At 44.3% G+C, this 26,846-nt stretch overlaps 1 protein-coding gene across 15 annotated transcripts in view; it reads left to right on the top strand.

The window, feature by feature from the left end:
• Positions 1-26,846, top strand: part of DOCK9 (dedicator of cytokinesis 9) — a 336,790-nt gene that overhangs the window by 290,098 nt on the left and 19,846 nt on the right. For 9 of the 15 annotated variants that reach the window (XM_049853240.1, XM_049853232.1, XM_049853241.1 and 6 more), the window contains 10 exons: positions 4,499-4,636; positions 4,769-4,951; positions 8,239-8,352; positions 8,472-8,687; positions 12,177-12,234; positions 13,190-13,264; positions 15,054-15,160; positions 23,659-23,781; positions 24,974-25,087; positions 26,616-26,762. In XM_049853240.1, the coding sequence (XP_049709197.1) occupies positions 4,499-4,636; positions 4,769-4,951; positions 8,239-8,352; positions 8,472-8,687; positions 12,177-12,234; positions 13,190-13,264; positions 15,054-15,160; positions 23,659-23,781; positions 24,974-25,087; positions 26,616-26,762 (1,275 nt within the window). The remainder of the gene's footprint in view (positions 1-4,498; positions 4,637-4,768; positions 4,952-8,238; positions 8,353-8,471; positions 8,688-12,176; positions 12,235-13,189; positions 13,265-15,053; positions 15,161-23,658; positions 23,782-24,973; positions 25,088-26,615; positions 26,763-26,846) is intronic. The other 6 variants (XM_049853234.1, XM_049853243.1, XM_049853244.1 and 3 more) reach the window with 1 other exon arrangement.

Here is a 26,846-nt window from a genome sequence, read left to right as displayed (position 1 = left end):
AAGCAGTAGGCTTACCTGGCCTGGATCCACAGTTCATGAGGCACACTGGCTCAGCAGCCACCGGGGTCTTTTGTTGCAAATATTTACTCAACCGAGGCATCAATTGGAGCTTATCAGAAAAATTAGATTATAATACTAAGCTTGCTAACGTAATTCTGACAGAAAAATCATCTTCCACAGATACAGCGCCATCGTTACTGACTCTCTTAATTGACCATGTCTAAGTTGTCAGAACAACCCAGAAGACAATTTCTTAACAGGATACAATGCTGCAAAAGATTTAAGCCCTGAATTTTCTCTTCTGGTTATTAATAGATTAAAAAAAAAAAAATTAGCTTCCTGCTATTTACTGAGTACTTCCTGTGCTTCAGGCAGTAATCTTCTCAAAACCCTGCTTAGGTAGGTCTTATCCTCCTGTTTACAGATGAGAATAATTGAGGCTGAGACAGACGATGAGATCTCCCAAGATCCCTATACAACTGACCTGTCCAAAGCCCTCGTTCTCCACTAAGCAGCCGTGTGTGTGTGTGTGTGTGTGTGTGTGTGTGTGTAATAGTCAGTTTAGTGACTATGAAGGTGGTTGAATGATTGATTTCTCGTTAAGAAAAACGAGAAAATTATCAGGCACTTTTGTATCAGGGCCCAGGTACTGTGCTGGGTGCCTTCACGCATGTTGTTTAGCATATAAAAGGGTGTGTTTTGTAAACTTAAGGTAGATGCGTGAACAAAAACATAACTCTTTGGCCATTTTACAATGTCTATTATTAACACACTCCCAAACCAGTGCTGGCCGTTAAATATTTTATCCGATACTTAACGTATACACAGATTTAACCTGACGCATTTGTAGCAATTCTCCGTAGTGCCTTTTCTCAGTGTGAACTGCGCTGTGAGAACTGATACCTAATCAATAAGGGGCAAAATGAATTACAAAATCAATTAGATAATTGAGAGTCGTTGCTAGGAAGTGTGTGAGCTGGTTTGCAAACCAGTGAGCCGGGTCCGCAAAGACGTGTTAGGTTTAGGTCACCTTAGTGATGGATGAGCGTCCGAAGCGGGAACAGCTCTTCTCTACGCTGAACATTTCAAGTGATTTTTAAATCATCATGTAAATAAAAATAAACGCCTTGTCCTTGTTAAAGACTTAGCTTTCTTAAATAACATTGATCCAAACATCTCATTTTGGCACCCAAGGTTTAAATGTATTTTTCCTGTGTTCCTGGATCTTGAACAAATACTGATGGTGGAGGGTTCATCCCAGAAAGACCCAGGTCACAGGTTAATAAGTCCCTTACGAGACTGTGTAAGAACAGTCGAACCTCACGCCACACTTAGCTCCTGGGGAACTGCTGATGACCTCCTCCCCACGTAACTGCTAGAAATAAATCATGGCTTTCACGCTACTCTAATGCCTCTTTCTATTTCGGAGTGAGATTTTCCTACCCTCAGTCAGACCCTATAGAAGAGGAAATGAGACACACCGTATGTCACCTGTACTTACTTCTGAGTGGAGAGTTTAAGGGTGATGTTTGTTTTTTCCCCTTGTAGGCATCTCTGAATGTTGAAGCATTTTTTTTATTTAGTGTATATTACTGCTTTAATGAGAGAGAGGGGAAGAGATTCGACTGGCAGTGTCATGGATTGAATTATGTCCCCCCCAAAATGTGTGTATCAGTTTGGCTGGGCCCTGATTCCCTGTATTGTGTGATTTTCCTGTATGTTGTAAATCCTGCCTCTGTGATGTTAATGAGGGAAGATGGGCAGCAGTTGTGTTAGTGAGGCAGGACTCAACCTACAAGATTGGATTGTGTCTTGAGGCAATCTCTTGAGAGATAAAAGACAGAAGCAAGCAGAGAGACAGGGGGACCTCATACCACCAAGAAAGCAGTGCCAGGAGCGGAGTATGTCCTTTGGACCCAGGGTCCCTGTGCCTAAGAGGCTCTTTGACCAGGGGAAGACTGATGAGAAGGCTGACAGAGAAATAAAGCCTTCCCCTGGAGCTGACACCCTGAATTTGGACTTTTAGCCTACTTTACTGTGAAAAAATAAATTTCTCTTTGTTAAAGGCACCCATTTGGGGTATTTCTGTTGCAGCAGCAGTAGATGGCGAAGACAGGCAGATAAAGGAAGGCAGCAGGCACAGTAGGGAGGGTCCAAGATGAGTGGTCACTGAAAGGGGCAGCTCTTAGCGTAAATGAGTTTCAATTTCATTCTTACAGGCTGGTTTTGAGATCACAGCCCAAAACCAAACCCAGTGCCATCGAGTCGATTCCGACTCATAGCGACCCTATAGGACAGAGTAGAACTGCCCCATAGAGTTTCCAAGGAGCGCCCGGCGGATTTGAACTGCCGGCCCTTTGGCTAGCAGCCGTAGCACTTAACCACTACACCACCAGGGTTTCCAAAGTTCTGGAGATGCCAGGGATCGAACCCGGGCGTCATACTTGCAAAGCATGCGCTACAGAGCTGAGCTACACACCCACCAATCACAGCCCAAGAGGACTATATTCTGAAAACGGGAAGCAAAAGCTTGACCAAAAAAAAAAAACCACTGCCGTCGAGTCAATTCCAGAGAGGGCAAAAGGAGGGAAAATGGAGGAAGTGAGGGAGTGAGAGCATGGAGACGAGGGCCAGTTCCCACGGCAGGGCTGGCATCTCAGCGGTTCTACATAAACGCTCCCTTCTGGATGGCTCTGGCAAAGTGCTGGCAAAATAAAAGCCTACTTTCAGATTCATTCAGCACTTAAAGAAAAAAAAGATTACTGTTGAGTTGACCCTGACTCGTGGCGACCCTGTGTGTGTCAGAGTAGAACTATACTCCACAGGATTTTCAGCGGCTTGTAGTTTGGAAGTAAATCACCAGCCCTTTCTTCCAAGGTACCTCTGGGTGGACTCAAACCTCTAACCTTTTGTTTAGCAGCTGAACGTGTTAACTGCACCACCCAGGGACTCCCAGCATATTTAGGAAAGTAGACGTGAAAAGCTGTGGCTCCTGGGAAAATAGTGTTTGCAGACAACAAAACACATGAGCAGCTCCCAAAACACGGGGGACAGCCTTTTTCTGGTGAACAAACAGCTGCTCATGGTTGGGAATTGTATCATATTCATTAAACAAAGTCATATTTTCTGCTTATTAAATTGCTTCTCCTTCACATGGTGGAATTCAGTACCCTACACCACTATTTCATGAGTCGGGATTGACTCGACGGCAGTAGGTCCTAAAGAGCACTGTGAATTCCAGATGTGCCGCCAGCTGTGAGTACATCTGAGAGTCACTGGACTTAACTTATCCCCTGGGTAAAAATTTTCCCCAACAATAAGATGAGGTAATTCTTGCTCTGAACCTATCGCTCCAACCATAGTCTGTGATTTAACAAAATTATTTGGACATCAACTTATGTTCTTTGTTCAGATGGCCAAATTATAAATTTTTGCTTTGAGATACCTTTTGACTTGTGACATTTTCCTTTAGTCATTTTTCCCTATTTGTGCAAAATGCACTTGTGGTCCTTTCCCAAACGCCCAGTTTTATTTAAACAGGCCTATCTGTATCTGAGACGGTGTTCTTCAGTGCCATGCCCCCGTAAACTCGAAGGCTCCGCGCTGGCCTCTTGCTGCACCATGCTCTGTAAACTCCGTGTCTTCAGCAATTCATGTGAATTTTTTGCCAGCCAGGCATACAGAGTGTTCGATTAGTGTGACTGACTACTGGAGTGACAAAATCTTGACCAAAGTTGGGAAGCACTTAATTGCGGTTCCCTTGTTTTTTTCTATGAAGTAAAATTCATGAATTGTTCAAGTACCTACACACTGCCACTTATTAAGCTGGATCAAGTCAGTGTCACACACTTTGTGCTTCATCTCGCAGTAGCTGTGCAAGCTCAGCATCCCATTTTACAGACGAGAATGCTGAGCCTCAGTTTAGTAACTTGTGCAAATTCACACCTCAAAGCCTGTCTGTTTCCCACCATCCCACGCCACCTGGTTATTCGTAGATTAGCAGAGTGTCTTATCAGCCTGAAAGACAAAAGCTGCCTCACTTTTAGAGTGCCTGTTTCAGATACTTCATTTCAGTGTTTTTCCCCCACCCATTAATTAGCTAGCACCTGTAATGGCGTGTCTTCACTGGAGCTGAGATGCCACAAACGCCACCTCTCTATCAGTTGTTGGTCTGCAGTAAAACATAAAGAAATACAAGTTCTGTCAGTACTAAAGGACAGCGGTGCTTTAAACTACATTATGGTTTGCTGGGACGTTTTATAAGTAGTTCCTCCCTTGCTAGAAAAAAAAAATTAATGCGTCAGAGTACAAATTTACTGATAAGTTTATCTGTACTACGTAAGAAAATTTGTGCTTTCCTAGAGGATTCAGGGCAGAATTTGTTTAAAAAGTTGTCTTAGTGCATGAAATATTTACCCTTTGAACCTATAAATTGTCTAAAACCTATCACGAGTGTCTGGTCTGTCGCACTAACTGAGCGATCTTTGTGTGTTTTAAGAACCAGCTCCTGGCTGACCATGGACATAACCCTCTCATGAAAAAAGTTTTTGACGTTTACCTGTGTTTTCTTCAAAAACATCAGTCAGAAACCGCTTTAAAGAATGTCTTCACTGCCTTAAGGTCATTGATTTATAAGGTGAGTCCCTTCATCCGTGGTCACAACAACAGATGGTGTGTACACCTTCAGTCTCTTTGCACCTGGCATTGGCGAGCTCCTTCCCGAGCACTGACCCTCCTTGGGCCTGTCTGCCTCTCTCCTTCCGTCCAGTTTCCGTCGACGTTCTATGAAGGGAGAGCGGACATGTGTGCTGCCCTGTGCTATGAGACCCTCAAGTGCTGCAACTCCAAGCTGAGCTCCGTCAGAACTGAGGCTTCCCAGCTGCTCTACTTTCTCATGAGGAACAACTTCGACTACACCGGGAAGAAGTCCTTCGTGCGGACCCACCTGCAGGTGTGCGGGTTAGCTTTGTGAGGCTCACAGGTTGTCCCGGGTTCCTAAATAACCAGAAGGGCCCCGGTCACTAATAGTGTTTCCTCTACAAATGTCACGTCCTTCCAATCAGAGCCTGAACACACCGGACACTCCCAGAGTGTTAGCACCTGGAAAGTAGTTTATCACTTACAGAAAAAAGCAGGCAGCGCACCAGAACCAAGTGCAGACCCATTTCCAAGCCGGTTTCCCAGGAGGGAATCTTTTATGTGTACCCCACCTGGTAATGGAGGCGAGGAGCTCAAAGGGGTCCTGCCTCCAGCCAGTCTCCTCCCAGGCAGCCTGAAAAAACCTGCTCCGCGTGCTCCCACCAGGCATCATAGTCAAGGGACCCGGAAAGTTCCTCCCCCAAACCTTCTTACACCCCAGAGCCTACGTGACAGACTACATGGAGTGCAATGTAGTTCTTCCCACCTGTCCACTCAGGAGGTGGAGGTGGTTTGTTCTGAAGCCTGTTGCCAGGTGGTGACCTGAGGACTCCCAAGGCCTTTGCATGAGTTTAAGTGTCACCTGGCTGTTTTAGAAAAACAAAAGGCACTTTGATTCCTTGGGGTTTCTAGAGACAAAAGGCCGATTCTTGTTCTTTGTCCCACAGCTTTTTAGTACAAGTTTATCATAAGTTATTCTGTTTTAGCAGGAAAATTTTATCACATTTACTAATTTATCTCATCATAAATACTACAAGATCTGGCCCCAAGATGGAAAATTGGAAAGTCACATTTACTGGTATGAGATCTGGGTCTAATATGCAGTTCTATTGGTAAACTACTATCTCAGTCACCTAGTGCTGCTGTAACAGGAATATCACAAGTGGATGGCTTTAATGAACAGAACTTTATTCTATCACAGTCTAGTAGGCTAGAATTCTAGGGGAAGCCTGTCTCTGTCAGTTCTGAGGGGAAGGTCCTTGTCATCAATCTTCCCCTGGTCTAGGAGCTTCTCAGCGCAGGGACCCTGGGTTCAAAGGACACACTGTTCCTGGCACTTCTTTCTTGGTGGTATGAGGTCCACATCTCACTGCTTGCTTCTCTCTCCTTTTTAAGATAAAAGGCTATGCAGGCACACCCAAGGGAAACTTCCCTTACATTGGATGAGGGCTGTGACCCAAGTAAGTGTTGTGTCCCACCCTAATCCTCTTTAACATACCCTAATCTTGCTTCAGTAACCACAGGCAGAGATTAGGATTTACAATACATAATTCCATCAGATCACAAAATGGAGGACACCACACAATACTGGCAATCATAGCCTTGCCAAGTTGACAAATATTTTGGGGGGGGGGGACATAGTTCAATCCATGACGGCTGCCATTTAAATATATTGAATCAGTGTAGTTGGGCCAACAGAAACTCCACTGAATCAAGAAATATTAGTACCTATGTGAGAACAGTAAACATCTCAGGTAAGAAAGGAAAAAGCCCAGAGCTCTTCCTTTCTGTCTTCATCTACTGACAGGCCTGCGGTTGCTCCCGAGTTAAAACACCCTAAATCCTCTGCCCTGGAAACCCAGGCAAGATAGTGACGGGTCTGGTACATTTTTGTAGACTCTCTTTTTCTACAAACGCACGATAGCAGTCTCTTCCCCATCAGTGAATTTTAAAAAACCTCTTTTTTAAAAAAGTATTTAATGTTTGCACACTGTGTGTTAAGATTCATGGATACAACCACAGACAAACTGAGCCATCCCCTGGTCCTCATGGAACGTGCAGCCTAGTGGAGGACACAGGTAAACACTGAAGCTCCTACGATGCAGAGTAACAAGAGCTCTCACATAGGAACCTGAGCACAGTAGGGTCCTTGTGTGGCGCAAGCAGTTTACACTCGACTACTAACCTGAGGTTGGTGGAGTGAACCCACCCAGCAGCACCACGGAAGAAAGGCCTGGCAACCTGCTTCCGTAAGGATTACAGCCGAGAAGACCCTATGGAGCAGTTCTACCCCTTAACACATGGGGTTGCCATGAGTTGGAATCAACTTGACGGCAGTGGGTCTGGCTTTTGGGGCGGGGGTTGAGTGCAATAGGAACACTGAGCAGGGACATCTGGCTGGGGGCTCTGGGAGCCTGGGGAGGAGCTTCCCAGAGGAAGTGAGGGTCAAGAAGGGTTACCAGGTGAAGGTGGCAGGCATGTTCCAGGCCTTGGGTGCACCATGGAAAGGCCCGTCTGGTAACTGGAGAAGCTCCTTAGAGTACGGCTGGGGAGGGGAGCATGGGGTATTTGCAGGGATCTCCTGGACACCATGTGACGCCACATGGACAATGCACTGAAGGGAGTGGAGACCCTAGCTGGGGAGACCTTTCGGGGAGACTGTGGTCAGGTCTAGGCCAGAAGCGATGATGTCTTGGACTAGGGATGGTGGGTTAGAAGTAAGAGGAACCGAGTTGACAGTACTGACTGTAGCTGGGTGTGGTGAAGGAAAACAAGGGAACAAGGATGACATCTCTGGTTTTAGCCTGAAGCACAGGGTGGTGATGGTGCTGTTCACAGACCTGAAAAACCCAGCTCTCATTGCATAGAGTCCCTGGGTGGTGCACACAGTTAATGCTCTCAGCTGGTAACTGGAAGGTTAGATGTTTGGGTCCACCCAGAAATGCCTCAGAAGAAAGGCCTGGTGATCTGTATCTGAAAAATTAAACAGTCACTGAAAACCCTGTGGAGCACAGTTCTACTCAACACCGGGTTGCCGTGACTCGGAGTCACCTTGGCAGCAGCTGGTTTTTACTGGTTACATATTTAATGTGTATATGTTCAAATAAAAAATGCAAAGGACAGTCCACCTGTTGAATGCTTAATACATACAAGCTCAAACCAAACACTTGAGGAGGTAAATAATGAGGGCTTCCTTTTCATTAGAGAATGCAAAACCCAAAAAAAACCAAACCTGTTGCTGTCGAGTCGATTCCAACTCACAGCTACCCTACAGGACAGAGTAGAACTGCCTTGTGGGGTTTCCAAGAGAAAGGAGACGTAAGTACCCAAGTGACGCAGGCCCATCAGTCATTCTTCTGCGTTCCCCTGATCAGCATTTTTACTTTGTGAAGGAAATACTTAAAGATGGCAAAATCAGCTTCTGGAATAGCCCCTAAAAGGTGAAAAAGACGAATGACTCAGGCCTCGTTTGCTATGCTGCGGTAACCGCTCCTGAGAACGTCACACTTTTGCCCTGGCCTCACACACGTCCTAACTGAAAACCAGCCTGGGAAGCCCTTTGACTGTTCACTGGTTTTCCCCTGTTTGTGTATCCCTAAGGTCATCATCTCTGTCAGCCAGCTGATAGCAGACGTTGTTGGCATTGGGGGGACCAGATTCCAGCAGTCCTTGTCTATCATCAACAACTGTGCCAACAGCGACAGGCTTATTAAGGTGGGTGGCCCAGCCCGGTGTGTGTGTTCCTCCCAAGACTCTGACTCGCGTCCTGATGCGTATGCGTACAGGCAGAAAGCAGACGAAAGACGAGTGTCCTTTTTCTACCCATTTTGCAGCACACAACCTTTTCCTCGGATGTGAAGGATTTGACCAAAAGGATACGCACAGTCCTGATGGCCACCGCTCAGATGAAGGAGCACGAGAACGACCCGGAGATGCTAGTGGACCTCCAGTACAGCTTGGCCAAGTCCTACGCAAGCACCCCTGAGCTCAGGAAGACATGGCTTGACAGCATGGCCAGAATCCACGTCAAAAACGGGGATCTCTCAGAGGTAGCCTTGTGAGCCTCTTGATCTGGGTTTTTGAAGTAGCTGGTTGTCGTAGTCATCTAGTGCTGCTGTAACAGAAATACCACAAGTGGATGGCTTTAACAAACAGAAGTTTATTCTCTCACAGCGTAGGAGGCTAGAAGTCTGAATTCAGCACGTCAGCTCCAAGGGAAGTCTTTCGCTCTCTGTCGGCTCTGGGGGAAGGCCATTGTCATCAATCTTCCCCTACTCTAGGAGCTGCTCAGCACAGGGACCCTGGGTCCAAAAGACACGCTCCACTCCTGGCTCTGGTTTCTTGGTGGCATGAGGTTCCTCTCCTCTCTGCTCACTTCTCTCTTTTAGATCTCAAAAGAGATTGACTCAAGACACAACCTAATCTTGTAGATTGAGTCCTGCCATATTAACATAACTGCCTCTAATCCTGCCTCATTAACATCATAGAGATAGGATTTACAACACATAGGAAAACCACATCGGATGACAAAATGGTGGACAATCACACAATACTGGGAATCATGGCCTAGACAAGTTAACACACATTTTGGGGGACACTGAGTTCAGTCCGTAACACCAGTTATGTCCCATTAGTTCAAAGAAGCCGATTTTGAGAAAAATTGTCCCATTAGTTAAAAGAAGCCCATTTGGTATGTTTGGCCCTTCCACATTAGGCTCAGGGTTACTTTATAGTTATCTAAGCGTTTTAATAGGGGGCAGTGGTGGTTCAGTGGTAGAATCCTCACCTTCTGTGAGAGAGACCCAGGTTTGATTCCCGGCCAGGGCACCTCACACGCAGCTGCACCCATCCGTCCGTGGAGGCTGTGTGCTGCTGTGATGCTGAACAGGTTTCAGCCGAGCTTCCAGACTAAGACTAGGAAGAAAGGCCTGGAGATCTACTTCTGAAGATCAGCCAGTGAAAACCTCATAGATCACAATGGTCTGATCTGCAACCAATAATGCGGATGGCACGGACCGGGCAGTGTTTTGTTCCCGTGTGCATGGGATCGCCGAGAGTCAGGGGCCAACTACACAGCAGCTAACAACAGCAACAAAGCATTTCAGTAATTTAAAACAGATTGTAAGGGGATACAAAGGAACATTGTTTGAAAGCTCTTAAAAAGTATACATACTCATCTAACCAAAAAAAAAAATCAAACCTGTTGCTGTCGAGTCGATTGCAATCCATAGCAACCCTGTAGGACAGAGTAGAACTGCCCCATAGCGTTTCCAAAGAGTGGCTGTTGGATTTGAACTGCTGACCTTTTGGTTAGCAGCTGTAGCTCTTACCCACTGTGCCACCAGGGCTGCAGGTATTCATCTAGTTTCCTGCTAATTAAAGTACACATCAGTTTTTGCATCAAAACTCCTCTCCAGTTATAAAGTTCAGTTATTTAATGATAAAATAAATTTTTCCTGTCACTAATGATAAGGCACCACTTTCCCTTTATGAGGTAGACCTCTCCGTTTGTGGACGGGGTAGATACTCAACGTTCCCTCTTGCACACAGGGGACGTGCGTGTATGTGTCTGTGGAGACCAGGCGGCCCTGGAGTTGAGTGTGTGGATTCCAGAGGCAGGCTTTGAATCCCAGACCCAGGATTTACTAACCTGGGGACAGGCGGCAAGCATTTCACCGCTCAGTGCCTCAGTGCCACCATCTGTAAAACAGAAAACCAAGGAAGATAGTAGCTGTAAAGTCGGCTCTGTGTTTCCACAGGAACTGCTCAGGCTTTGCTCCTAAGACATTTAAGTAGTAACACGATTATTAAAGCAAGCATACTTTACCTTTAAACTTCTGTATTTGTTGAAATCAGTAAAATTACGTTCTAAGTCTGAAAACTTTAGGTCACCATTGTTACCTGTTGATTACACAAGGGGTCCAATGTGCTGAAATTACACACATCCTAGTTCTGTTTATCCTGAAGTGTCATGTAAACAGTACATTAACCAGAATAAAAATGAATTCTGTATTAGAAGGAGTAATTTTTCTATCACTCTCAGAATTTTTTTTTTTTTTAATGTTTTGGTGGCCGGGGTCTCCAAAACAAACAAAAACTGAGCTTGAGTCATTCCTCCAGAAATAAGGGATTAAAGCTGATAATTCACAGGGTTTCTTTTAGCTTCAGCCCTCTGTGGTTTTGTGTCGCTGATCAATAACTCAAATATTGGGGTGCCTGTTTTGTGCGTACAGGAGGAGCCCTGGTGGCACACTGGTGAAGAGCTCAGGCTGCTAACCAAAAGGTCGGTGGTTCAAATCCACCAGTCCCTCCTTGGAAACCCTATGGGGCAGTTCTACTCAGTCCTATAGGGTTATTATGAGTCAGAATCCACTTGATGGCAACAGGTTTGGTTTTATGGGTCTTGTGCATCCTCACTGACGGGCACTGTGGGGAGAAACAAGGACGTAAGCTGTGGACTCGGCCTCTGAGGACAGCTGGCTGGGGAACCATACACCAGGCAGCCTTTTCTCTGGACGCGTTAGGCACAGGTCCTAGTGTTACGCCCACAACTTAAAGATTCACACGTACGCACATGGGGTGGCCGCCGCCTGAGGGCGAGACCTCGGCCATGACGCTGCGGGGGAGGTGGCAGACCCTGGTGACAAGAGCCACAGCAGCCGAGGGTCTTGCACGACAGCCTGACAGTGGGTTCACTCCAACAGCTGTTTCTGATCTTTGTGATACCAAGGCTACTTGGTAAAAAAAATACCTTTTTTAATGTTTTATTTTTAAGGTATTGGTAATTTTAACATTAAGACTAAATTGAGATTTAGACTGAGTTAGGATTTTGTGATTCAGAATTCTTAGTTTGGGAAAAAGTTACAACTTCGTCCTTTTTTAAGCCGAGGTAAGAAAACATATTAAAAAATATATATATTTTAGAACCCGAAAATCCGAATCTCTCAAAACTCTGGGAGTGAGCGTGCCTTCTTTTCAAATGGTTCTCTTTTTACTTTAAGAAAAACGATGTAGAAATCTCAGGTCTTTTAACAAAAAAAAAGCCTTTATCTTTTAAAATTTAATAGAGAATTTAAATAGAAATGAGCCTTAGAAATTTTACTGCCTTTTGTCACATTCCAAATTTGTATTAAAATTTCGGTTTGTATGAATTACTTCACTTTTTTCAAGTTATGTTAAGACCGCCCTTTTATTACACAGTACAGGGCATTGCAGTGATACATTTTTTCTGTGATTTCTTTTTCTAAGTTGGTCCTTTGGAAATTAATTGATACACCTTTTGAATTTCCTTTTTCAACCTATCAGCCATTGTTTCCAACAACTAGTTGTAAAATTTTAGCCTCCACAGACATAAAGCAATTTTCCTTTTTTAACTTACCCTTCAAAAGGTAAGATACCAGCCATTAAATTTTTAGAAACACTGATTGGTGCCTTGAAATTTAATGTAAGTACATAGACTCATTAGATTTCCATCTAATTGTGAGTACCTGACATTCTGTTATAAGTGACGCTTCTGAGGCACGCGTCTTTCATTGCAGGCAGCAATGTGCTACGTCCACGTCACAGCCCTGGTGGCCGAATATCTCACACGCAAAGGTAAGAAATGATTTCCTGTGTTTTGTGAAACGAATAGAAAACTGTGCAAAGCAGCCAAGGCGAGGCAGAGCGGCCCTCTGTGAGTGGGAAGATTTGGAGGCGGGGATTGCATGTCTGAGTGAGAACTAGGTTCATTGTTTTATTTATTCCCTGACTTGATGTGGTAGGCACAGCAGAAATGCCGGGAAGAAAGGTAGGTGACGTGTTGTTACATAACCTCTTACTGACGGCTCATTCTGCAGGCACTAGTTAATGAGCTTTGCATCTGGGTCCCTGACGGGCCAACCTAGAGCTGAAAAGACCTGATTTTTACCCAGGCTGTTTCCCAGGGGAGCAGTTTGTCAACCAGGAGACTACCAGTCAGCCTTTCTGGGACACAGCCTATGTGCCAGTATTGTGTGAGAAGCCGGCCTGGCGGGCGGGAGGCAGGCAGGAAAAATGCAGGCCGCGTGGACCTTCCGTATCTGTCCCCAGATCAGCAGACCCGGGACTCTCTCACGGGCTCCTTTTGATGAAACATCAGTCGCTCGTTTCAAACTCATGGTGGTCTGAGCATGTGTCCTGGAGAACGGCCACATTGGATCTGGGCTAACGAGTACATGTAAAAAGGGAGACATGCTATAAAGTCTCAAAGGCCAAGACCAAGAAATGTATCTCTCTGATAAATCAGACCATTCAGGCTGGAATCTTAAGGGTGTCTGGCCCTGGTGGTGCGGTGGTTGTGTTGGAATCCACCAGCTACTCCTTGGAAACCCTATGGGGCAGTTAAAGTGTCCTGTAGGGTCGCTATGAGTTGGAATCGATGCGACATCAACGGGTTTGGTTTTTTTGGTGTTGGGTTTGTCCTATCAGAGCCCTAAACGGAAAGACATTAAAGGCGGGGTCTTGGCTCAGTTAACACAGCACTGATTCCCGTGGAGCCCGCTCGTCAGGTAATGTGTTTCCTCGTGTTTAGAAGCAGACACACCACTGCGCCGGGAGCCAGCCCTCCCCCACAGCCACAGCACCGGCCAGAGGAGGAGCCGGGGAGGTGAGCCACCAGCGCCACACCGCTCCTCACATGCCCCTCGTGGCGCAGGGATTTTCTCTCTCAACTTGGCATGGATGGACTTGACTTTCCTGCCTCCTCCTTTTCCTGGGCTCTCCCATTCATTGGCAGTCTGTTTGTGTGGGCAATGAGTGGAAGGTGCTCAGGGCACCACAGGAGCCGAGTTTTTTATTTAAATGTAGTTCGGTGGCCTAAAGGAGTCCTGGTGGCACAGGAGTCAAGCGCTTGGCTGCTAACCGAAAGGTCAGCAATTCTAACCCACCAGCCGCTCCTCGGGAGGAAGATGTGGCAGCCTGCCTCCATGGAGATTATAGCCTTAGAAACCTGTCGGACAGTTCTACCCTGTCCTGTAGGGTCACTATGAATCGGAATCTACTCAACAGCCGCATGTTTGATTTTTTGGTTTAGGTAGCCTAAAGCCTGGGTGGTTGGCTTTTACCATTTCCTCAAGCTCCTAGATTAATGCTTTTCATCGGGAAATTTTCCGTTTCCATGTAACAAAGCAAGGCTTGCCTAGGACAGTAGCAGAGACGCTAGATAACCCAGGACTGGCTTGTCACCCTTGACTTATATGCAGCAGAAAAGTCTCTGACTAAAAGGTCTGCTTGTTCAAAGCTTGAGTTCAGAGTGCTCTGTGTCCCTCTCTTTGCCTGAAATAAGCAGGCTCTCAGTTGGTTCTATTACAAGCAGGCCTCTGTAAAAAAAAAACAAAAAAAAAAATTTTTTTTTTTTTTTCTGTAAGCAGCCATCTCAAGATAGAGTAGCAGAATGTATCTGGGCCTCCTTTCCTGCATAATTTTTGACATTGTCCAGTTGACCTAAAACACTCTGTCCTAGTGACTACAAAATGAGTGAATGCCGCGAATGGGCCGTTATTGTTTAAGGAATTTGACCCCAAACATTTATGCTAGCTCCAACCTTACACCGTCCTGCTTTGCCTTAGAGAATCTCCTTAGATAATCATGGTGCCTAGGCCACTGACGTGTTCAAGCTCCTTAGTTGGGTGGAGGAAAAGGCCTCTTCTTACCCTTTACTCACAGTGGACCCCATGTGTGTCAGAGTAGAACTGTGCTCCACAGAGTTTTCAGTGGCTGATTCTTCAGAAGTAGATTGCCAGGCCTTTCTTCCAAGGCACCTCTGGGTCGACTGGTCCCTCCAATCTTTTGGTTAGCAGCCGAGCACGTTAACCGTGTGCACCACTCAGGGACTCCTCTTACCCTCTAGGCAGCTGATATGGGAACTAATGACAGCACCCCTCAGTTCATGCTGGGGCCCTTGAGTTACACCTTCATTTTATAGATGGGCTCATTAAGGAGGGGGGACGTGTTTTGAGTTGTGGGGTTACCCCTAGCCCGAGTGGTGAGATGGGCTTGAAGGAAACAGAGCTACTTCTGAGTCACATATTTCTTCCTAGTTGGCTTTGGCTTCTTTACTTCTCTTGGTGTCTGCGCACAGGTCATCTCACCAAATCCAATTATAGTTTATTATCATTTTACCTTTCATTTGATGTCATACTTATTTCTTATGTAAGTTTTAATAAAGGTGGGCAAAAAAAAAATTGAGGGAGGGGAGGGTTAGATATGGGTGTGGGGTAGGGATGAAGAAAAGCACATGGTGGTTCTGGCCACCCCCTGTGAATGCTGGCCTGAGGCACGACAGAGTTCAGGGTTGGTTATTTCCTTCAGCGCAGAAGTGTACAGGCAGGAAGAACCCTCAAGCCTCACCCACTTTCAGGCTAACGACGTTGCCTCTCTGATCTCTCAATTCCTAGGTATGTTTAGACAAGGATGTACAGCCTTCAGGGTAATTACCCCAAACATAGATGAGGAGGCCTCCATGATGGAAGACGTGGGCATGCAGGATGTCCATTTCAACGAGGTAAGCACGCGGCCGTACCTGGGCATCTCGGAGCTGCTGCTTGTCTTGCCAGCCAGCAGACCAGGCCTTTTCTCCCTGTGGCTGCACACTTAGCTGTTGCCAAGATCAATCTCCAAATACACTGTAATGTAAGCTTGTTTGACCCTCATGGTAAAGTTAATGTATCTCTTAATATTACCACGCTTCACATTGTCTTCTAGGTGCTGTAAGTAAAATGAAAAACCAAACGCCTCTGCCACGATTCTGACTCGTGGCAACCCTGTGTACTCCAGAGTAGAACTGTGCCTCCTAGGGTATTCTTGGCTATAGTCTTTACAGAAGCAGATCTCCAGGCCTTTCTTCCGTGGTACCGCTGGGTGCATTCGAACCACCAGCCTTTCAGTTAATAGTTGAGTACAAGCCGTTTGCACCACCCATTCTCCAGACAAAAGCCTCAGCCATTCTCCCTGTCTAGGAATTCCTCCTTTCTCTGGAGAAAGGGCTTGAGGGGCCAGTGAGTGGTGAAGTGCAGCTGAGCACTCGAGTGTTTCTAATAAATGGTACAATGCATTGACTATATGGTTTCTCATTCTTTCCAGCAATTAATTTCTCTGGTTCATGAGTTTGATTGCTGTGTGAATGTTTTTAAACTAGTGTCTCTAACTCTCAACATCTCCCCAGTCTAGCCAGTCACTCAAAGCCGCAAGAGGTGTGACTAGACTCATGGCTGGAGTGGCCCCTGTGCAATGCCTTTGCTCCCTACCTCCCGCTGTGTGTTTTCACCCACATTCTGGGCACCTGTAGTACATATGACCACTCTACCCACCCCTGATAGAGACCAAACATTTTGACATTAAATAATAGTAGCAATTTGTGCATGTTTCTTCCCAAAACAAGATAATCTTGCAGCCACTTATCTGTAATTTTTAAATGAAGCTAGGAATTTGACCAAATGCCAGTTTCCTGCTGGTGTTGACTGTATTTCCATTTCCGTGACTATCTGCCAGGGAGAGTTGTTCACGCCTGCCTGCCCCCCTCTCAGTCCAGGGCAGAATGGAACATGAAAGGGGAAGCTTGTTAACCCTTCCCATCTTCTAGGCAAAAATAAACTTGTCTGTTTCTTCATGTGACAAAAGAAAGGGGAAAATATTTCCTGCCTTGTTTTTACTTGTTTCTGTGTTGACATGTATAGGACATAATGGTTTGGTGGCAGAGACTTAACATTAAGGCTTTTTAGCCATTTTCTTCTCAGGACATAGGGCCCACACACAAACATCTAACACCAAAATGTGGGCCAGGGACCTCTGGGGTCTCCAAGACCCTTTCAGGAAGTTTTTGAGGGCCTCCCTTTTCCAACTAGGAGTCCCTGGTGGCACGAACAGTTAAGCACTCAGCTACAAACCAAAAGGTTGGCAGTTCCAGTCCATCCAGGGGTGCCTCAGAAGACAGGCCTGGCAACCTGCTTCTGCAAGATCATAGCCTTGAAAACCCTATGGGGCGGCTCTAGTCTGCACACATGGGGTCACCAAGAGTCAGGATTGCTCAACAGCCCCTAGTTTTTCTGCGTGGCTGAGTATCCCTGAGGCTGGATTTTCTTTGTACACATCAACTAAAACAATGAATCACACGGACTGAATGCAGAGACAGACTTGAGACTAAAGCTGTCCTCTATTCAGCCAGACAGAAAGAGAGCTGCAGGAATGTAAAACAGTGCCACTCTTTAATTTCTCTTTGGAAAATATAGTTTTTTGGTTTTTTTTTTTTAAGTAAAATATTTTTGTTAACGTAATAATTTTTAATTAAGTTAATCAATATTTTTACATTTTTTCCAGTTTTAATTCCTAACATGGTATATACTGAAAGAGCTAACTCATATAAAGTTCTTCGGGGTCCTCAATAATTTTTAAGAATCTAAAGGGGTCCTATGACCAGAAAGGTTGAGAACTGCCCCATAAATTGCCTAGCCCTAAAATGACCCTCGAAATTAAAAATTAAATATGAGAAAGGAAGAATCCGACAGTACATGGCGTGCCTACAAATTACCAGGCAAGTGCTAGCGCTTCATGTTTAAAGCTGAAATAATTTTATCCACAATAGATAAAAGTTTCTAAGTTATCTCATGGGGAGAAAAAAAGCATGTTGGTTCTTACATGGCATTAACTGTTCAGTCGTAGCTCCCCCGTGAAATGCCTGGACAGAGGGTAGTTCTGTGTTTTGATTGCTGGGGTAACCCGGTTTTGAACTCCTCACTTCTTCCAAGGTGAGTTTTGACTGGGTTTCTCCCTGAGAAGAGGTACAGCTGTACCACCTCCTTGGGGAAACCACCCTTGCACCCATGTACCAAGTCAGACCTCCTGAGTGTAGCATTTTATTTGCAATTATGTAAGGGAAGAAAGACGGTCAAGAGTGACTAAAGATTTTAAAGTAATCACTTTTCTGTAATCTGTCCTGCAGGGATGATAAAATGAAGCTTGAGTTTGCTCATCTGATTAAGTAATAGGCTGAAATACTCCCTCCAGCCTAATGAATTTATGACAGTGAAAGCTAGCACAGAGAACGTCAAGGAAGTTTCTCAGTGGTACCCACTCTGAGTAATAACTAACACGTGACAAGGACCCTTTTATCAGTTATTTTCGGACTATGGCTCTGCTGCCCTGTCCTTGAAGCATAAAGCTGGTAAATCTTTAATGAGGTCCATGGTCCACGACACTCTGTAACGATTAGGCTGTGACACAGTCAGGTTAGAAAGCACCAGCAAGCCACACACATCAAGAGGAAACTAATGGGGAGAGGAAGAGCAGCATGTTTGTGTTCTAGGAGAAGGGAAACCAGAAACTGCCACGTATGTTTTTGCTTTAGCTACAAGGTTTTTTCAAGGAACAGGGTGTTTCACTATGGGCGATGACCATTTTTGCAGAGGGAGGAGCTTTAGAAAAAGCTGGTGGAAATAAGAGTTAGTGTTTAGCTTAATTAAAATCACCGCCTTTTATTCTGGCCTCATTAGATATAATTAAGTGCCTTAGATGCTCTCCTAGAATGATTGTAGAGGATTTCTATAAAAACACACAGTTTTCCTAGCAGCAGGCCTCAGAAGCTTTGACTGGGAGCAATCCATCTTTTCCAGCTCTGATCTGAAGAGCAGACACCCTCCCAGCTGCTTTTGGTTAGACAAAGAGGAACATCTGATTGCTGAAGACAGTTCTGTTTCACAGTGTGAGCCTGTGTAGACTGAATTCTGAGTCCTTTCCACACAGCCCATGCTGCTTTGAGATCTTACCTGGAAGGAAATGCAGGGCACACTCAAGCTAGGATTGAATAAAGTCTGATAAAGGAACTTCTTAGGAAGTGTAGTCAGGGTTTAGGGAAACCAACAAGAGGTGTTACAGTACCCCCAACTTTGTAACAGCTGGGTTGCCACCCCTCAACCTGAAGGAGCAAAGGAGAGAAAGTAACCCTATAGAGGGGGCCACCTGACAGGGCCTGTGGGCTCTAGAAAAGGACTCAGTCGAACACATCATCCTGGCAGAGAGGAGCCAAGTGAATCACCGCCCATCCTTGCTCCCTTCCTGCCCTTCCATCTCTAACCAGTGCCTTCCAGGGGGCAAACTGAGCCAGGAGCCAGAGGATAGGGGAGCCCACCACGTAGCCCAGCAGCCCATGTGTGGTGGCCTTGCAGAGCACAGAGCCAGGGGCGGGGGGTGGGGGGCAGGGCAGAGCGGGAATCTCCACTGAAAATGGAAAATACCTTGTGCAGTAAACTGTTGCTTTACTGAGCAACTGCTGTCACTGCTGCAAAATCACCATGAGTTTAACGTCTGATACAAATGTGTCTTACACAGAGTTAACCGGGAAAGTCTGTGGCTTCTGTTAGCCAAGACCGTTTCTATTCAAAGAAATAATTGCTGTTAATAGGCAAAATGTTTACATCTACGGAACATCCCAAGAGAGTGATGTCAAGAGAATTTAACTCAGTGATGACTCTGTTGGTATTTCATCCAGGCCTTGGAGATCATCTTTAACTGGACAGTCTTTCCTTGATGGAAGGTGCTCTTGTTGGAGCCATAGACATTCGTGGCACATGTTCACTATTACAGTGATTGTCCAGAGCAGCACGGGTAGGAGGCTAGCCTAACGCTTCTACCTTTGCCTCATACCGGGACACATCACCCTGCTTCTTTTTGCAAATACTTCCTGAGCTAGGTGCTGAGCCAGGTGCTGGAGACACATGGTGAGCAAGAAGTCGTCTCTACTCTGACAAACCCGCTGCTTCTCAGGCTTTCCTCCCCAGTCCCTTAGAATCTGAGCTGGGAGTTGGCTGAGCTCTTTGTGATCTCGAAATTCCTGTACTAACATGAGTGTTTCGTTTTGTAGATGAGCTGTGTACCATGTGTTAGCTTGGGGATACGTAAGTGAGGTGCCTGCCTGAGTTTCACCTAGTGCAGTCATCCTCGTACCTTAGCCTACTTAGCAGTTACTTGGATTCCTGTTAACACATAGAGCCCCGTTCTTATAGCTGCCCACCCTCACCCCCAACGCCATACTCAGTTGGGTGGGTGTGGGGGCCCAGGAATCTATATTTTAACAAGCATCCCAGGTGACTATTCTGATGCAGGTGGTCCTCAGCTGTATCTTGAGAAATGACGATACAGTGGGAACACCGAATTCTGCCGTGATACTATACTTTTGCCCAAGCCAGGACACAGATTTGCAGTTATTCCCAAATGGAAGATGATAGATACAATGCCTAGCTTCACATACTAAGGTTGATTAGTCAATTCTAAGATGGGGCAAACGGCATTTAAGTGAAAATTTTAAAAATACCCTGTGCAGACACAGACACGGGCTTTCTCCTGCACACTCACACACAGCACTCATGTGCTATTCTGCAGACAGCTGCTCAGCGCCCACCATCGCGTTGCCGTGACACATTTAAAAACGGAAGTGGCTAAATCCGTGTGAATCAGGTTCCTCGGTGGCTTCTGAGCTTGGTGCACTGAGATCTTTTTAAGGCTAGTCTAATATCATAAAATGTGTACTTTCCGGACACATAAAGTCAGTCGGGGGGGTTGTTGTTTTAACCAGCTATTACTTACAGTTCTCTGGATATATTGACCGTTCAGAAAGTGTTTACCCTCAGGCCTGGTAGGGATTACCTTTCAAGGTCGTCACTGTTTGACCACTGTCTGGATTAGTTCTGGTCTTCAGGTGCAGTGATTGCTGAGAATTCAAAGTAAATAATAAGTAGAACCCGAGAAAGAGATGCATCTTCAGAACACAGGTGCACAAGGGCCGGAGATGGTGTTAGAACCTTTTCTAATTCCACCTCTGACCGTGGCTGTTATGGTGGCTGCTGCATCCGTCTGTCTGGTGCCTTCACTTAACGGCCCCTCCAACAAAAGCAGGAGATGACTAGTACGCCTTTCGTAAGCATTGGTACAGAGTTCAGTTACACAAATGACAGTTTTATGATTTGTATATTGTAAGTCTGACATAGGAGTTAAATGGCCTTGCTTTAAAGATGGCTTTTTAAAGTCAATTAGACAATATTTTCTGGTAAAATGATTTGTAACTGCTTTAAAAATGTTTATTTTCTTCGGACCAATAACCACAGGCATTAGGCCTGTAAGGAATAAATCACAGGTCCTGTGTTGGGAGAACACAAACATGTTAAAAAGCAACTATGATGCTCTTAACAAAATATCAGTAAAATGAATCTAGCAATATATAAAAAGAAAAATATATTACGACCAGGCGGGGTTTATCCCAGGAATGCACAGTTTGGTCGACATTGGAAACGATCAGTATAATTCACTCTATGAGCAGAGTAAAAAAGAAAAACCATATGAGCATTCAATAGATGCAAAAAAAAAAAAAAAGCATCTGACAAAAGTCAATATCCATTCATCATAAAAAATCTCTGCAAACTAGGAACAGAAAAGAACTTCTTCAACCTGAAAAACAGTATCTACAAAAAAACTACTGCTAAAGAGAGAGAGAGAGAACACCTAAAAAACCCTAAACTAAAGAGAGAATACCTTAATAAGACTGAATGCTTTCACCCTGAAATCAAGGACAAGACAAAAAAAGTCTGTTTCCACCACTCCTGGGGCTTCCAGCTGGTGTCATAAGGCAAGAAAAAGAAACAGAACTGTCTATTGACATAAGACATAATTGTCTACATAGAAAATCCCAATAAATGTGTCAAAGAAGCTGCTAAATCTAATAAGTTTAGCAGGGTCACAGGATACAAGATCAATATACAAAAATCAATCAGTCTTCACATTTAAGAGATTCTTGTACCACAGTTCCCCTGTATTGTTAATAATTATTTTGTATAATTCCTAGGAACAGATATGATGAATGACTTTCAGTCTCATTCAAAACAAAACTCTTTCCTTGAAAAAAAAAATAGAAATTTTAAAATAGCACTATTTATAATAGCATCAGAAAACGTGAAATATTTCGGTATAAATCTGCATAGATTATGTACTAAAACACTGATGAAAGAAATCAAAGAAGACTTAAATAAATGAATTGGAAGACTTAATATTGTTAACAGATCAGTTCTCCCTAAATTGATTTATAGATGCAGAGCACTCCCAATGAAAATTTCACCTAGACTTTTTATAGAAACTGATGAACTGATTCTAAAAATTTACATGAAAAAGCAAAGGAACCAGAATAGGCAAAACAAGTTTGAAAAAGTTAAGACTCACCTTACCTGATGAGTGGTTCTCTAAACTGGACACAATTTTGCTACCCGCCCCCCCAGGGGGGACATTGGGCAATGTTTGGAAGTATTTTTGATTGTCACTATGTGGGGGAGCAGGAGGCTGCTCCTGGCATCTGATCAGTGGAAGCCAGAGATACTGCTAAACATTCTACAGTGCACAGGACAGCCCTGCCTAACAAAGACTCGCCCTGCTCAAATGTCAAGTCACTGCAGAGAAACTGCTGTAAAGCTGTAATAGCAATCAAGGCAGGGCGGTATGGGTACTAGGATAGACACACAGATCAGTGAGACAGAATTGAGAGGCCAGAAATAAACCCACACATACCTTGTCAACTGATTTTTTGACGAAGGTTGAAAGGCAGTCAGTGGAGAAAGGATAGTCTTTCATCAGACAGTGCTGAACAATCAGACATCCATATGCAGAAAGAGAACACTGCAGCCCATACTTTGTGCCATATTCAAAAAACTAAGTGTAAAACCATAAAACTTCTAGAAGAAAACACAGGAAAATCTTTGGGTTGGATAAAGATTGCTTAGATATAGTATAGAAAGCAGAATCCACAAAATAAAAATTGATAAATTGGACTTCGTTAAAATTAAAAACTACTGCACTTCAAAAGACACTATTAAGCAAATCCAGAGACCACCTACAGACTGGGAGAAAATATCTGCAAAGCCCATATATGATAAAGAACTTTTATCCAACATAAATAAAGAACTCTCAAGACCCAGTAATAATAACCCAATAGAAGTATGAACAAAAGATTTGAACAGATACTTCACTAAGATATACAGATGACAAACACGTGAAAAGTTATTCATCATTAGTGAAACCTCACTCAGAGGGCTTAAACGAGAAAGGTTGAATGTGGTGTTCCATCAGGAGATTCCATAAAGAGAAGGACATCAGTGGTGGTGAAGCCAAAGGTTTAAAAAGTTATCGATAATAGTTTCTTTTTGTGGGGGGTGGGGGGGAGGAGGGTTTGTCCTCTCCACTCCAGCCCTCTGACAACCGTGAGATGGGTGCCAGCCCCCGTCACAGCCACATGCTGTCCCTCTGGTGGAAGCACTGTGTCCCAGCTTTCCAAGCTCTGAGCTCCTAGAGTTCACCCTGCTTGCCCAGTGTAGGTCACAGGCCCACCCATGAGGAAGCAACATCTGTGGTCAGGAAATAGGATCATACTGATTAATTTAAACCTGAGCCACATGTCTTAACCTTTATGTCTTAACCCCTGAGCCAAGGGTAGTGTTAGCTTCCTCAAAAGTTCAAGGGCTTTATGCCCTCGGGGTAGCAGCTCCAACTTCAATGGGGGCACTTCCTAGGAACGGGGCGGGGCGGCAGGCACAGTGCCTTCTCCATCGCTAAACTTCTGTGAGTTGTCTAGTTAGGGCTGAAGTCATATGCTTAGTAAGCATGTGTCAGCGTGGTCACTGTTCCTCAGAAAGAAATTTTTTTTCTATTGACCTCCATAAAAGAGAACTAAAGATTAATTGAGAGCCTGTGTGGAGGTATAAATGTCAGCTTTTGTTCCTGAAAGTCACTCCTCAACAGTCATTGTAACGGGGCCCCTTTTTATTTTCACTTGTAAACATAACTTAAAAAAATGGCTCCTTAGAAAAGAACATAATGAATTCTTAAAAGTGTGGATGTTAAGTGTTTTAAAATACTGTATATTTTGAAATTTTCCACTTTTATCATCTTCCCAGCCTCCTTACAAGTTATATATTCTGAAGGGAATCCGCTGTTGAGCTCCCCGCCTTCCTAACGCTCTTCCTCTGTGATTAGGATGTGCTGATGGAACTTCTAGAACAGTGTGCAGACGGGCTCTGGAAGGCTGAGCGCTACGAGCTGATTGCCGACATCTACAAACTCATCATCCCCATTTACGAGAAGCGGAGGGATTTTGAGGTACCTGAGGGATTTGTTTTTTCCCCTTTGAGAGGACAGTGGAGTGACACACACTTCCAGATGTACTTCTGTGCAAAGTGAGCAAGCAGACCACGGTTCAGTGATGAATAGGGAGGGGGTCTCTGTCCCACCACACTCCCAGGGTTGACGGGTCATCATATGCAGGCAGGACCTTTGATGGGAAATATTATAATTCAAAAATATCACCCCAAATTTACACCAGTGCTCATTTGCAGTACCCTTCACAAAAGCCAGAAATCCTGGTGGCTTAGTGGTTAAGAGCTATGGCTGCTAAGCAAAAGGTCAGTAGTTTGAATCCACCAGGTGCTCCTTGGAAACCCTATGGGGCAGTTCTACTCTGTCCTATACGGTTGCTATGAGACGGAATCAATGGCAATGGGTTTGGTTTTTTTTTTTTTTCTTCCACAATAACCAAAGGGGAAGCAGCCTAAAATGTCCAGCAATAGATGAATGGGTAAATGTGGTACAGACATACAGCTATCCATGAAGAGAAATGAAGTCCTGATACATGCTATAACATGGATGAACCTTGAAAACATGATGCTACATGAAGTCAGTCAGTCACAAAGAAGCAAATATCATGAGTCCACTTATAGGAAATATCTAGTGTGATTCCACTTGTATGAAGCATCTAGAATAGGCAGGTATATACAGACCAAAGTTTATTAGTGGGTGCCAGGGGCAGCTGGGCATGAGGGGGAAGAGGGGGGCTGGCTGCTTAGGGCGCAAGCTTCTGTAAGGGCCACAGAAAATTCTGGAAACAGTCGCAATGGTTCAACAACATGATGAACATAACGTCAGGGAATCATACATGTAAAAAATGTTGAAATGGCAAATGTTTTATTACATATATATTTACCACATGTAAAAAAATCGCTGCAAGTTTCACAGTCAAAAATATATTCTTGATGTTTTTACTCGAATCTGAGGAAATTTTGGAAACCCTGGTGGCATAGTGGTTAAGTGCTACGGCTGCCAACCAAAAAAGGTCGGCAGCTCAAATCTACCAGGCGCTCCTTGGAAACCCTATGAGGCAGTTCTACTCTATCCTGTAGGGTTGTTGTGACTCGATGGGAACAGGGAAGGAATTTTTACCGGCCTTATCACATTATCTTAAAATCGACTGTACTTTTCTGCAAATGGGAAGACATGGTGGTGTTCTCATTTCCAGAGATTGGCCCACCTGTATGACACGCTGCACCGGGCTTACAGCAAGGTGACCGAGGTCATGCACTCAGGCCGCAGGCTCCTGGGCACCTACTTCCGGGTGGCCTTCTTCGGACAGGTGAGCTGCACCTCTCCTCCCTGTAAGCTGCGTGCCTCTTTTTTGTTAAATTCTATAAAGTTATCTTATAAATTTTTTGTTTTAACTTCTATAAATGCGAATTTGATGAACTTGTCATATTTAGTATGATTCTCATCTTCCTCAGTAAACTTTCTGCTTTTTTTTTTTTTTTTTCTTCCGTCTTTATTACTTTCTTAAGGCAGCGGTAAGTGCTCCCTCCGTGTGACAGTCTTAGCAGCATCTTTGATACCTCAGTGTGGTTTGCAAGTTTCCTTTTCAAGTCTGTATGTATATCTGTCTAGTCATTACAAACTCCAAAAAAAAAAAAATTAACATCTTATTCTATTTACAGAAGCGAATCACCCGTTTCCTTAAACATCTGTACTGCATGTTTTAAACCAAAATTAAGACTTCCTGGTTTCCTTTGCCTGTACAGCTTTATCTGTGTAATACAATATCTCCACAAGTACATTTACCATTGTCACAATTCAGAACCCTGTATGGAAGGGTTCATTTAAATTTAACTTCAAGTTTAACCTTCAAATCGCTAACATGATTAAATGGTATTAAATTAAAATCCATTTATTTAGAGCGTGTGGTCTTCTGTGAGCACTATGTAACTTCAGTTTATTCTGTTATTGTCTTTATAACTTTATAGCAATACCAGTTTACAGACAGTGAGACAGACGTGGAGGTAATTACAGTCAATGCCTAAAAAGCAAGTAACGGAGCGAAATGACTGCATCTAAACTCAGTTTGATGTGGGTGTTTCTGTTTCATGTTAGCTTGCCCTTTTTTTTTTTTTTGGCACCATTTTCTTTCTTTCATTTTAGATGAGAACTTTTTTTTTTTTTTAATGTATTTCAAATATTAACCCTGGTCTGGATTTTGTAAATTTTCAGCCTTTTTCACTTCCCACGTAATTCTAAGCCTTGTTGTATTCAAACAAGATTGGTGCTAAAACAGATGGTGACTGGTGAGGATGAAAGTAGTTTCTGGTATTGTACCACCAGGCTTTAATTTCTTTTCTTATCAGTCAACCAAACAGAAGTTCACAGACTTGACTTCACTTCTGCTGACAGTCCTCCAGCCCTGAACGCTTCAGTTTGTGCCGTCAGAACCCTGTGTAAACGGGTGCCGTCCGGGAGAAGGGTTCCTGTGGCATTTCTGAGACCCACCTCCAGCAGGCTACCAAATCGTCTTGTTGGGTTCTGCTTCTTGGGAACGTGAAACAGGCTGAATCCCTGCATTAGACTTGACCGAGAGAACACAGCCTTGAATCTGAAATCTTTCACTCGACACTTAATGACAACGTCGTTGAATAAGTTTGACATTTTATGTTCTTAATTTTCCACCCAGACTTCACATAATTATCGTTTTCCTTCCCATCAGGAAAGCCTGTTTATGTAGGATTTTATTTTAGAATCACTCTTGTTTGTGTGTATGTCTTATAACAAAAGAACCCTCCTTGGGTGGTAAGCTTCGGGCGAGTGTCTGAGGGCAGCTGTGACCGTGCTTTCTGTCGCAGGGATTCTTTGAAGATGAAGACGGAAAGGAGTATATTTACAAAGAACCCAAACTCACGCCTCTGTCAGAAATTTCTCAGAGACTTCTTAAACTCTACTCTGACAAATTTGGTTCTGAAAATGTCAAGATGATACAGGACTCTGGCAAGGTATGCCTGTGTTTGGCTAAGTTCCGTAGCAATTATTTATTTTTTAATTGACTGTGTGTGATTGGTCATATATTATCTATTCCT

Source organism: Elephas maximus, chromosome 14, assembly GCF_024166365.1.
Source record: "Elephas maximus indicus isolate mEleMax1 chromosome 14, mEleMax1 primary haplotype, whole genome shotgun sequence".
In the NCBI taxonomy this organism is placed as follows: domain Eukaryota; kingdom Metazoa; phylum Chordata; class Mammalia; order Proboscidea; family Elephantidae; genus Elephas; species Elephas maximus.
This window is presented reverse-complemented; position numbering and strand designations above follow the sequence as displayed.